The following is a 12,502-nucleotide window of genomic DNA, read 5'->3' on the forward strand; positions in this document are numbered from 1 at the left end:
TTAACACTTTGTCCTAATGGCAAATTGAAGTCAGAGATTAGTGAGGTGACTCATGTTTTGTTCCTTTTTATTGTTCAGGGACGGAAGTATTCAATCAAGCAGAATGACCAGGAGTCGCTTTGAGCTTAAGGGAAACACCCTTCAACACGCACACACACTCACACACTCACACACACACACACACACACACACAAACACACACACACATATGTATGCAGAAACACATTCTATCTAATTTCATGTCTCACTGAGTTATGCTTTGTAAATTAATACATTGATCTATCAAATGATCTGAATCACCTACAAATCTATCGCAGTGTTTTTTTTTTCTTCACATATATCTGCTCCTACCTGTAATCCAAATATTTAGAGTTCATGAGGTAACCACACGCAGGCACACACATATCCTATCCCATTCCCACACTGCAATCCGATACCCTTTAAGCTCATCAGCTCTCAGATGAGAAGAGTATGTGTATTAGGTTTTGCTGTCCTAGTAATGCTCTTCTACAGGTTGTGTGTTCCACGGCTATAGGGTTACCTCCCAGTTTGACTTCCTCTTCTTTCATTTACGCTGCGTGTCACTTGTCACCTTTGCGAAAGGAGACCTCTGACATGATGGTAGTTGATTCTGGAAATGTTAGCAGCCTTGCTGAGTGAACAGCTGTCGACAGAGCGGTCTGTGGAGCAAAAAAGAAGAAAATAGCCCTTTTAAAAATGGGTGCTCTCAAGAGTCTGACACTGGGAGTCTTGGGATTCGAACCCATTACTCAAAGCAGAGAACATTTACACATTGTACACGTACCGTATATTGGATATATATCGCACAAGCATAGAACAGTATTACAGTGTAGATTTAAGTACTTTTTCTTTGGCACCTTAACCTTTTCATTTAATGTAACACTGATCAAGCGGTCACTCGGGGCACTGTAATGATTTCTTTTCCCTGTGCTATGTTGTTGATCAGTGGGACGAAACTGCTTTTCTTATTTCCCATGGTGCCAGGCTCTTTCTGAGGCATTCAAAAGCCAATTTATGTGTACATGACAGCTTTGTAAAGTCCCATGGGAAGCCTTAATTGATACGTGGCATCAAAGAGGAATGTCATATCACATCCGTCTTCCATATGTGGATCTGCTCCACGTTAAGGCCTCAGAAGTTTCTGTAAATTAGCGTGAGAGCGTTCAGGCCATGAAAACAGCCTTGCAAGATCTCACAACATGTGCTTTCCTCATAAAAACACACAGCCAGCGCTAATATATATATGATTAATAATATCATAATAATATGATTAAATTCTTTAGGCTTTTTATTTTCTTATCAATGTTACATTTGTAAGGTCACATGATCTACACTTAGCAAAGCACTATTTAGCAGTTATCAGTTTATTTCCTGTCTACTTTTTGCATTCTTCTCCCTTCAGATCTTCCTCAGTAATCAGATAGAGTTTGTTAACATCGCCAGCCACACTGTATATCAGCCTCAATATGTTTAGCCCTAACTCTAGTTTATTACAAAGTTCATGCTTACAAACACCACCTAAACAGCTAGTTTAACAGCAAGTTGAATGTACATCAAAGGGATTTTAACTTTGTTCCTTTGTGCATATGTATATGCAGTGTGTGTAGGTTTGAATTTCATAATTTCATCCTTTCGGAATTAAATTTGTTATACTTAGAAAATGAAGAACAGATGCACAGACACACACATTTTAACCCTATGTCTGTCTATCATAAAGGAGAAAACAAGACACTCGAGTGGCAATAAACTGCAGTTAATGTGAACAGGCCTTGGTAAATCACCTCTCCAGACGAAAGAATGTAGAGCTGTTATGTCTCTGTTATCAGGAGCAGAGGATGTCTGGGATAAAGTATCACATCCAGATACTCTTTAGTGCTTTCTCCTTAAATTGTCTATTTGCCAAGACAAATTAGGTTTCTACTTGTTACTCCTCTAAACTGACCAGTCATGGTTTCAGAGTCTGTAAATGAGTTTTTTTTCCTACTAGCAAGATGGATCATGTCTTATCAGCTAGTAGTTGGCTAGACCAAGAGTGCGTTCACATTACAGACTTGTGCATCAAACTGAGTTGGTTTGACCCTCAAGAACCAGTTTGTTGGATTAGTGTATGAACATTGTGTACCGTATCAACGACCCATACCCGGGTCTACTTCAAAGTACAAAAGGTGGTCTTGTTTCATGTGTACGCGTGTGTACGGTTCGCATCATGTGTGAAAAAAAGCTAATGTACCAAAACACAGAAGTGGACTGCTATTTAGAGCATGACATCATCAATGCTGGCTGTCTCCACTAAAATCTAAAAATGTGCACATCACGTGCTGTTTTTATCCTCTGGAATGCATGGCCTTACCTGATAAAGTAGGAATTCGTCAGGGAGGCGTGATGGTCGTTCTTGACATTGTCAATAATATCAATAATAGTAGACTAAGGTCAGCTCTTTTTAAAGTGTGTGGCGGCACAGTGGCTTAGTGGTTAGCACCGTCGCCTAGCACCTCCAGGATCTAGATTTTATTCCCACCTCGGGGTCTCTAGAGTTTGCATGTTCCCCCTGTACTTGGTGGGTTTCCTGCCAAAGACATGCTAATTGACATTCTCAAATTGCCGGTAATTTGCCTGGATGGCACGTAAGCGGACCAAAAAAAAAATATCTGTAGATACACAAGTGTGCCTGAGTGTGGGACAGCATTAATAATATCAAAGACTTAACATAACTACCTGTCATTAATGAGTTTTTGGAAATAGTTAAAAGGCTAGAGCTTAAAATAAGCTGATCAGCTTTAATATAATCAGTGATTTTATTATTTTAGGTTGAAGCCCATGTTCACATCTGTCTGTCTTTCTGTACTGTAAGGTTCTGCCTAATGTATTTAATCAAAGTAATAAAATTTTGTAAGGTGGAGTATCTGACGCCTTGTTTACACTCAGTCGTATTACTTTCGTCATCAGCCAAATCCACTCCCTGTTCGGTAATCGTAGAGTGAATAACAGATGAGACATCAAATAAGTAGATTGGATAAGAATTAAGTTTTGTTTTAAAATGACTCCAGCACATTACAATTCACTTATACCACTTCAGCACTGTTATTATTTCATACATTTACATTTGGCAGACTTAAATTTTTATATTATTATACATCTGAGCAGTTGAGGGTTAAGGGCCTTGCTCAAGGGCCCAACAGTGGCAACTTGGTGGTTGTGGGGTTTGAACCTGGGATCTTCCAAACCGTAGTCCAATGCCTTAACCACTGAGCTACCCCTGGCCCATTTCAGTGGTACAGTATTAACTAATCCCAGTAAAAGTATTTAGTTTAGCTTTTCTAATTAATATTGATTGGTGCAGATGTTTGTTTACATTGAGCAAGTAGCTTAAGTCGTTTTTTTAAGTAGATTATTCAATTCAGTTCATAACATCATGTTTACAAAAACATTATGAATTTACTTATGGTTCAGGTTAGGCAGATATCTAAGTACTGCAAAAGTTTCATAAAATGCTGTCCAGCGGTCATTTTAAGACGGTTTGATGCCTGCACGGTACACTGTTTTACGGTTACAAAACGTCCAGTTTGTAATCTGACACAAAACTGCTCATCTCATAACTTCCCTTCTACTCAACATTTCGATTTCACTTTTGGCACAGAATTAACTTTAGGCAAATACATAAGGACTAGCAAAGTCCAGTCAGTTTGTGCCAGTGGACAGACATACAGATGGACATTTTTCTGAGACTGGTTTTGGGTCCTCCAATATATGAAACGTAAAGATATTATCGAAAGAACAGGTTCTGACCAATGCACAGACAAAACCTTTCTTTTATTTATATAGATGACCAGAGGGAAAGTAGACGGAGGGACATTTGTACTCAGACATGGTGTGAAGCAATCATACCTAAAGTGAAAATGCTCTCAGACTTTCAGTTTTCACCAGATGCCTTAGATATATATGTTAAATCTTATCTTTAAAATCAAATAGATGTTAATGCTTGGACAATTTAGAAGCTAAATAACTGTATTGTGGAATTAAAGACGAGTTTCTAGCACTTGTGGGAGAAATAAACACGAAGATTTGAGTGTTTGTCACTTTTGGCCTCCCATACTTGGCATCGTATCTGCGCGGTCGTGAAAACACCTACGTCCACGCGCAGCATGCAGTAGAAAAGGGGGCGGGGACAGAACCCCCGCTCCGGGCTCTGGGATTGGTCAGGAGGCGCTTATAAAAACGCCGGCGCTCGTGCCTTGTGCGCGAGTTCATCGGAGCGGGCGCTTGAGAGGGATTTTGCTGTGTCACGGTCTGCGGATTTTTATCTGTTTAATTTTTTTCAATAAATTAATTTAAAAAAAAAAACCAAATGAAGGAGAGAAGGTCGTGTCAAAAGTCGTCCTTTCAACCAGGAATGGCCGCGAGTCAGAACCTGAAGTGTAAGATAGTGGTGGTGGGAGACGGTCAGTGTGGAAAGACTGCTTTACTTCACGTCTTTGCTAAAGACTGTTTCCCTGAAGTGAGTACCCTTAACGAACATCTTTGTGTAGGCTAACTGTTTATCATAGTTGGTGTTTTTTTTTCCCTCCATGGGTAATAATGTGTTTTCATGTGCAGAACTATGTGCCCACCGTGTTTGAGAATTACACAGCAAGTTTTGAGATTGACTCTCAGAGGATTGAGCTCAGCCTGTGGGACACCTCAGGTAAGTGTACCTCTCACTCGCATAATGTCTGTAGAATGAAATATTTTTTGTTTTAATTTTTTTTTACTCTGCACCACACTCTTTAAAACATCATTAAAAGGTCATTCCAGATGTTTAAAAAAAGAAAAGACAAAAAGATTGTGTGCCAATACTTATAAACATCACCCTATTTGCATTACAAAAGTGGCACTGTATCTATTAAAAGGGTGCCAATACTTTAAAACATTACCCTATTTGTATTACACAAGTGTCACTGTAAATTTATTACAGGGTGCTAACACTTTTAAACATCACCCTGTTTGCATTGGACAAGTGTCATTGTACTATTTATTAAAAGCTGTTTAAATTAGTTGAAAATCAGTAGTACGTATTAAATGGCTCTACCTTTTTTTGTGTTAAAGATGCTAACTGTGATACAAGTGTTATTAGTTTAAAGGCTTAAAAATGTGCATTGTTCTTGCTTCACCGCTTGGTTATCATGGCGAATCTGGTTTGTCAAGGCATCTTGGTTTGAGGACGTGAAGTGTTCAGGGGCTGACCCTGATGACTTGATAATGTCTTCTCATCATGCCTGGACATGTCCAAGGGAAAGAATTCCATGCAATGTGACGGGCGCTGACCCATTGCGAGCATAGACAATGTGGGACAACACTTGGAAACGTGGGAGTCCAGATCCTGTTTAATCATTAGAGAATCAAGACTTCTGTAGAGACTTTGTCGTGATCGTCTTGCGCACTGTGATTAACACTCTTAAGACTTCCATGAGGTCGTATCGTAGAATGGTTTCCAGTTTGTTTAACTTTTCTTCTTAAACAAATCTGTTCAGACAAAAGCAGGAACAGCTGATCCTGCTCCCTTGCCCACCCACTGTCCGAACACACAATCCCACCACGCCCTTTCTTGTGAGTGCTGAGAAATGGTTCTGACACACTCATTAGCGAGTGAGTGTGGAGAGTGAAACCGCAGCACCATCACTTTGGAGACCTGAAAGAGTGGCGACGTCTCCTGGGGATCTCTTCAGCTCAGCCTTTTTTTTTTTTTTTTTTTGATGTTGATTTATTTGCGGTAGCGACGAGCTACCTGGGAGGCGCCCGTCTGTGTGTCTAGGCTTTGGGGTACTGTGCTTGATCCCATGGTCTGTAAGCAATTACGTTGTTTCTTCGCCGCTGAAGGAAAGGCTGGAATTTGGCATGAAGTGGTCTGTGGAATGTGTTCACGATTGCAATTTGACTCCGAGTACAACTTTTGTTTAACCTGTCTGTCTAGGCAGTGTGTCTGTGTACACATTATGAGCGTGGTGTTAATACGAAAGAGTAAAAGTGAGCCAAAGATGGAACAAGAGAGTGATAGACAGGATTGGTGGCAGACGCACACTTGTGAACGTGTTGATGATCAAGAGTACCAAGACGCATGATTACGCAATCAAAGCGGAATGAGAAAGTATGTTTAAATCTTAGTAAGTCAGTACTGGTGGAACAACAATTTGCAATAATTTTTCTTATTTACACATAATTAGACTGTCCAGTTGTTGTGCTTTTTCTTTCTTAAGGAAGGCAAGTCAATAACCTTGCATTTAAATCTCGTATTATTGACCCTTTATAGTTTTGTGTAAATTGTGTAAACTTTTTTTTTTTGGCTGGACATTTTAGAACATTTCAACTAATCAAAATGGAAAATTCTGCCAGTTCTGTAGTACAAAATGGGCTTGGATTAAGATTTTGTCATTGCCTCGCATACATTTACTTATTGTACATAATGGAGTGATTGAATTGCTTTGTTGTTGGTACCATTTACTCCAGTTCAGACTGTGTACTGTAGATCAGGCTCAGCATGTCTGTTTTTATACAGGAAGAAAGGCTGCTTTATCTTTTTCGATTTGGCAGTAACCCTTCACATCAGCATGTCTGTCTGATTTTATACTATGTTTATGAACATTCATGTTCTGGCTGGGCTGGTGCAAAATTTTACAATTCCTTACACCTTAACTATGCATCATTCATGTAGAATGTGTGTTGAGGTGAGGAACTGAATTTAGCCCACTTTAAATGTTCCCTGCAGGTGTAACACTCAGGCCATCCTGATTTCATCTCTCCCCCCCCCTCCCCAATAACTCCTTTACTGATAAAGGGTGTCATCATGTAGAGTCAAAAAGACCAGGGGCTAAATGTCCAGCCTTTGAAGAGAGCCTATCCCCCAGTAGCACTAATCAATACACACACATGCATCCTGCTGGCTCGTGTACTGAGCTGCCTTTTGCCTCAGTGTTATCTGACGGCCAGATAATGAGCTCAAGCAGGCAGTATGGTCCTCATTAAGGCTTTAAACTCTGCCATTTGGTTCGAACCGGGCATGCTGCCTGACACTTTATTTATTTATTTTTTAAATAATGGCAGTTTGGCTGTCTGCCTTTTAGGAAAAGTGTTAGTTTTTAAATGGCACTTTAATTCACACTTTGATCAAGCTGGCAGCTCCCATGAGAGCCTGAACTTCAGAATCTTAGTTGTATGGTAGACCTTGTTTTATTGAGGTGTATAGGCTCCAGGTCCCTGCGACCCTGAATACAGGATTAAGCGGTATAGAAGATGAGTAAGTATTGAGTGTCGTATTGCCTACAGAGGTGGAAGGTGACAAGACAGTTGGCCTGGCTCTCCAAAGTGTTTCTGCTCATGTCCCAGATGATGAAAGGTGTGAGATACGATTAAGCATTTGCGGCTTCGTGCCACCTTTTAAATGGTTAGATGTTTACAGAGATTTTTTTTTTTTTCTAAGTTCTTATTAAAGGCATAGGCAGGCTGCATGCATACACACCCACACACCCACACACGCACCTAATCTAAGCAGACAGGACTTCGCCTGTTCCTGTTCCTCACATCTCTTAGCCCAGGAGTCTGATCCCGACCCTCGTGCCTTACATTCCTCAGACGAAAGGTTTGCTACAAAGCACCCATTGTGAAAACAAGCTTGGGGAAAACTCTGGAGTCACATGAACGATTATTTCCCAACGAGAGGATTCGTACCCGGTTAGAGCGGAAATCGGATTAGAACGACTCCTGCAGAAGCATGCAGTTCCCACAGTCTTTTCTCATCCCGACGTTGATGCTATATGAAGCTTTAAAGAAGTTTAAAACCTTTTGAAATAAAGGAATGGAGACGCATGTGTTCATGGTGTGGGTGTGTGGCACCCTGGTCAGCTCTAAATATACTCGTATGAACAAACCAGGAGCAGCTGGACATTCCACAGAGCAAAGGGTTTCATGTGCCAGCAAGATGGATATATATGGTCGTGTATTTGTTTAAGCAGAAGGAAATGTCCTGAAGCTAGTTTTAACGTGAGGTAATGAGATGCTGTAAAATGTCGGGACTTAAGGGATTTCCTTCACACCAGCAAGTCTTTAGAACGTCTCGTATTAATGCATATCAAACACAAACGGTGCACCACACACGCCCAAACTTAGACCTGCTCACATTTTTTTTTTCACTGGGAGTTCGAGCATACTGATTGTACAGGAATTAAGAATATTAACTCGTACAAAGAGTCTGGGAATTTTTAAAGCTTGATGAATGCTGTTTCCTGACTCCTGTTTGTAGACACTCTTTATCTGACTCTGCCTGGGATTTACTGAGATTAGGAAGGTTTTGAGCAGGTTTGGGGAAATATTTAGGAGGGATAGAAAGCTAGAAGTTTTTTCCGTTATGTTTGCCACATTGTGTACTCACAAACAAAAAAAATTTTAAAAGAGTTTAAAAAGTGTTTTGTGAAAGTGAGGAGAACCTTTCCGAATACAGGCTTGAAGATCCTGAAGGTCAACGAGTACAAAAGGTGATCAGACCCGATATCCTGTGCCTGAGGCTGAGTATGGGATAAAACGGCTTCCTTTTCAGACCCCTTATTGATCACACTGTGTGCCTGCTACCCCACCCCCCCCTTGTTTCTCTCTCTCTCTCTCTCTCTCTCTCTCTCTCTCTCTCTGTATGTGTGTATGAACTCGCACTTGGGTTGAGAACAGACCTCCCATGTGTCACACCGGACACAACCATGAAATTCCCCAGATTCTTGGCTGAGAGCTGTATAATTCAGCCCAGCCACTAAACCTCATCCTCGCTCAAAGTTTTCAGAGCCGCTCTTGTTATTTTAAGAAACATCTTGTGTCGGTTAGCAAGAAGGTGGTGTATTCGTAGGACATGTTTGTTCTAACGCAACATTTTTACTTTTTAATTCTTAATGTCATACATTCCAATCCCAATCAGATTTGAGTTCCTGAACGTGTTTGTATACACATGTCGACTCAGCTTTGTGTAATGCATTTGTGTTCCAGGCTCACCGTACTATGATAACGTCCGGCCGCTTTCGTACCCTGACTCGGACGCAGTCATCATCTGCTTCGATATCAGCCGCCCGGAGACGCTGGACAGTGTCATTAAAAAGGTCTGAACCACTTAGGTTTACCAATATAAATAGTATATTCCGAATATAAACCCAGTTTCAATATTCAAGAGATCAATAGTCATGAGATCACCCCAAGGCAAATTTTAATGTATGAAATTGTTTTTTTATTTATTTTTTTGTTTGTGTTGGGGGTGTGTTGGTTTCTACTAGCTCTTTTACCCAAGAGTTATCAGATGTTAAAAATCACTTCCCATCCTAAAGAGGAATCAAATCCCAGTAAAACACCTGGAGCTGGGATGTGGGAAAACGGGCACAACACGACCTTTCTCAAATAATCCAGTGCGATGTCTACATTTAACCCATCACAGCTCTGGGATGGAAACGGGAGAAGGTCAGATCTATGTGAGAGGGGGTAGTTAGCCCATACAATGCCAGGAGTAATAGACCCCCGTGTCCTGTGTGCGTTATTGTTCACATTGTAGCTAATGAATATTGAATTGACTTTCTGAGGCATTCCACTGCTCAGTCATGAGGGTTAATAACGATCACTCAATTCATCCTGAAGTTGTATTTGGTGTCATCGTTACAAGAAGTAGAAAATGATCCCAGGTCTGAGTGAAATGGGACTTTCAGGCCGCTTCGAGCAAAACGGCAGTGCCAAAGGATCATGGGAAAGGCCGAAAGGAAAGGTGCTCATGTTCCTGAGGGAACAATCGGCTGTGTGTGTGTCCTAGTAAGCCGGATCCTGGCGACCGCACTGTAGATAAATGCTCCAGCATAGCATTATTGGAGATTAAACTCTCCGGTTTGAAGATGTGCGTGTGTGTGTGTGTGCACACTTGTGCTTGTTCTGTGCTGTGTTGGGGAAAAGGAATGCGGATCACCTAGAAGACTGTGAAAGCAGGGAGAGATCACTCATGAGATAGACCCAATGAGGGATTTAAGAGCTACTACCTAGTGTGAGGGAGAAATAAAATGAAGGATTGTATTCACGTCCTGGGGAAATGGTTTTAAAGCTGGTCCTTAGTCTCCAGATGTCCCTTTTTTTTTTTATTTATTTATCAAAAAATAATAATAATTAAATAGTTTCTCATGGTTTGCTCTATTGTAGTGGAAAGGAGAGATCCAGGAGTTCTGTCCGAACACGAAGATGCTGCTAGTGGGCTGCAAGTCGGATTTGAGAACAGACCTGAACACATTGGTGGAGCTGTCCAATCACAGACAGATGCCAGTGTCGTATGATCAGGTGAGATGCCAACACTGTTTAAGATTCTAACGCTTTAAGTGTTCATGCGATTTGTGGCACAAGTGTGGTGTTCCAAGATTGCGATGAAACTTTGGTTTCTATCTGCACCCTTAATTACATGCTCATGTCATTTTGCCTCGAAATGGAAAGACTTTTGGAGGTAATTATGATGCAATATGAGGTAATTATGGGGTAATTAAAAAAAAAAAAAATTTAATGCTTGAATGCTCAAAATACTACTTTCATCTTATTGCACCTTTTTTGTAAATTCACATAAACTGGAATAAAAACTGGAATATGTGGCTTGGGGAGAGAAATTAATCATCCCTGCTTCTTTCTGTCTCAGGGTTCAGCGATGGCTAAACAGATCTCTGCGCCGTACATCGAGTGCTCAGCGCAGCAGTCTGAGAACAGTGTGCGGGACATCTTCCACGTAGCGACGCTCGCCTGCGTCAACAAGAACAACAAAACCGTCAAACGCAACAAAACTGCACGCTCGACCAAGCGCATCTCGCACATGCCCGGCAGGCCTGACTTGGCTGCCGTCGCAACGGACTTTCGCAAGGACAAAGCGAAGAGCTGCACAGTCATGTGATCTTACCTAGAGAAAAAGGCATTCTGGGATGTGCGGGTGGAGAACCAGTGGGAGAATGGCGGAGATGGCTGGGGGAAAACAAAGGAGAGGAAAAAAAAAGAAACGGGATAAGTGTGAAAGAGGAACAGCTGAGGAGAGACTCGTTCCTGTAATCTGACAGCAAGTTAAAACTGTCCTCATGCCATGCCTTGTCTACCCCCCCTTCCAACCCCTCTAACCATGTATCCCCCCTCTCCCCCGCTTAGAGGAAGTGCACTAACAAGAGGCCGCACTTCCGGATCCTGAGAAACACACACTTCCTGATGGGAAGCGAAACAGGAACTTGTGGCTTCAGCTAAATTTACCAAGAGGAATCGGTTTTGAAGTTGAACCATGATATCTGAGATGTCTTACATTTAACATTGTCTTGCTAAGAACAAAAAAGTAAGGTCGAGGAAAACGCACAGCTTTGAAAGTGAGATAAAAGAAACAAACGTTCTTTTAGTCTTCACTGAAACTAACGTGAGCAGAAGAGAGAGAGTGAAGAGATCTGTTCATCACTGTGCTTAAGATTGACTTCTCTTTTTTTGCATGGCTGCTTATCCAGATGTTCGCTCTCTACAGCTGAGCTCAGCTAAAATTTCTTGAACACACATGGTCACCATGGATACACCACGTCGACAACCCATTTCAAAAGCAAATCACACATCCTGAGGTTTTTTTTTTTTTTTTTTCTCTATAAATATAGAAATGGTCACTTTCTAAATCTGGCAGCGTGGATGGGACTAAATCCTCACTGCACGGATCGGATCCATGTAGAAGGGTTTGTTTGGCCTATTTTTAAAGAGGGGGGAAAAAAACCATGATAGACTGAGTGATGGGTAGATGAATAAATAAATGTGTATCTTTGGTATTGTTTTTGATGAAGACCAGAGTCATAGCTGGCCTTGTTTTAATGTATCGTATAACTGACTGGCATGATGTTTTAACCAGCAAGTGACAGACAGACAGGTGGACATTCTCTTTGTAAGAAATTTCATTTCTTCATTTAATTTCAGCTCGGCCCCATCTTTCATGATAAAAACCAAATCAGTCAAGTTCAGTCTGACTGCGCAGGATGTCTGATGCCCCTCACCATTCCTCAAATTCCGGAAGTGGTGGCTCAAATGGTTAAGGCTCTGGCTGCCTAATTAGAAGGTTGAGGTTCAAGCTGCCACTGTTTGAGCAAGCTGCCTTGAGCAAGGCTATTAACCCTGTCTGCTTTAGAGGTGCTGTATCCTGTCTGACCCTGCATTCTGATCCCAGCTTCCTAAATGGTATATGTGGGGGGGGGAAATCATTTTAACAACAGCATGACCATTATACCACAGCTCAGTTGTATTCTTATTGTTCTACTCCAGATGTGGTGAGGAGGATGTTCAACAGGTAGTGTTTCAGATGAGCGGAATTTGCGTGTTTGGATTTCTCAGTAACATGACAAGCTGCTTTTTTATTTTTTTATTTAGTAGATCTGGGAGGACATGGTGAAGCAACAACCATATAACGTGTTCTGCAGTTAAATGCATACATTTTTATGTTTTAAAAACTATAATC

At 41.2% G+C, this 12,502-nt stretch overlaps 1 protein-coding gene across 1 annotated transcript; it reads left to right on the forward strand.

The window, feature by feature from the left end:
- The first annotated feature begins 4,283 nt into the window (after positions 1-4,283).
- On the forward strand, positions 4,284-12,245 carry rnd3a (Rho family GTPase 3a). Its single transcript, XM_053492530.1, has 5 exons — positions 4,284-4,516; positions 4,615-4,702; positions 9,019-9,128; positions 10,201-10,335; positions 10,682-12,245. Exons 1-5 carry the CDS (start codon positions 4,367-4,369, stop codon positions 10,928-10,930), a joined length of 732 nt encoding a protein of 243 aa, XP_053348505.1. The 5' UTR covers positions 4,284-4,366; the 3' UTR covers positions 10,931-12,245.
- Positions 12,246-12,502: the final 257 nt, after the last annotated feature.

This window comes from Clarias gariepinus, chromosome 3 (genome assembly GCF_024256425.1).
Source record: "Clarias gariepinus isolate MV-2021 ecotype Netherlands chromosome 3, CGAR_prim_01v2, whole genome shotgun sequence".
NCBI lineage: Eukaryota > Metazoa > Chordata > Actinopteri > Siluriformes > Clariidae > Clarias > Clarias gariepinus.

What these genes read in the sequence shown, in the direction of transcription:
- rnd3a (XM_053492530.1), top strand. Translation starts at nt 4,367, where the DNA reads ATGAAGGAGAGAAGGTCGTGTCAAAAGTCGTCCTTTCAACCAGGAATG. An exon ending in CTAAAGACTGTTTCCCTGAA is followed by an intron (nt 4,517 to 4,614) that starts GTGAGTACCCTT and finishes TTTCATGTGCAG; the next exon opens with AACTATGTGCCCACCGTGTT. An exon ending in CAGCCTGTGGGACACCTCAG is followed by an intron (nt 4,703 to 9,018) that starts GTAAGTGTACCT and finishes TTTGTGTTCCAG; the next exon opens with GCTCACCGTACTATGATAAC.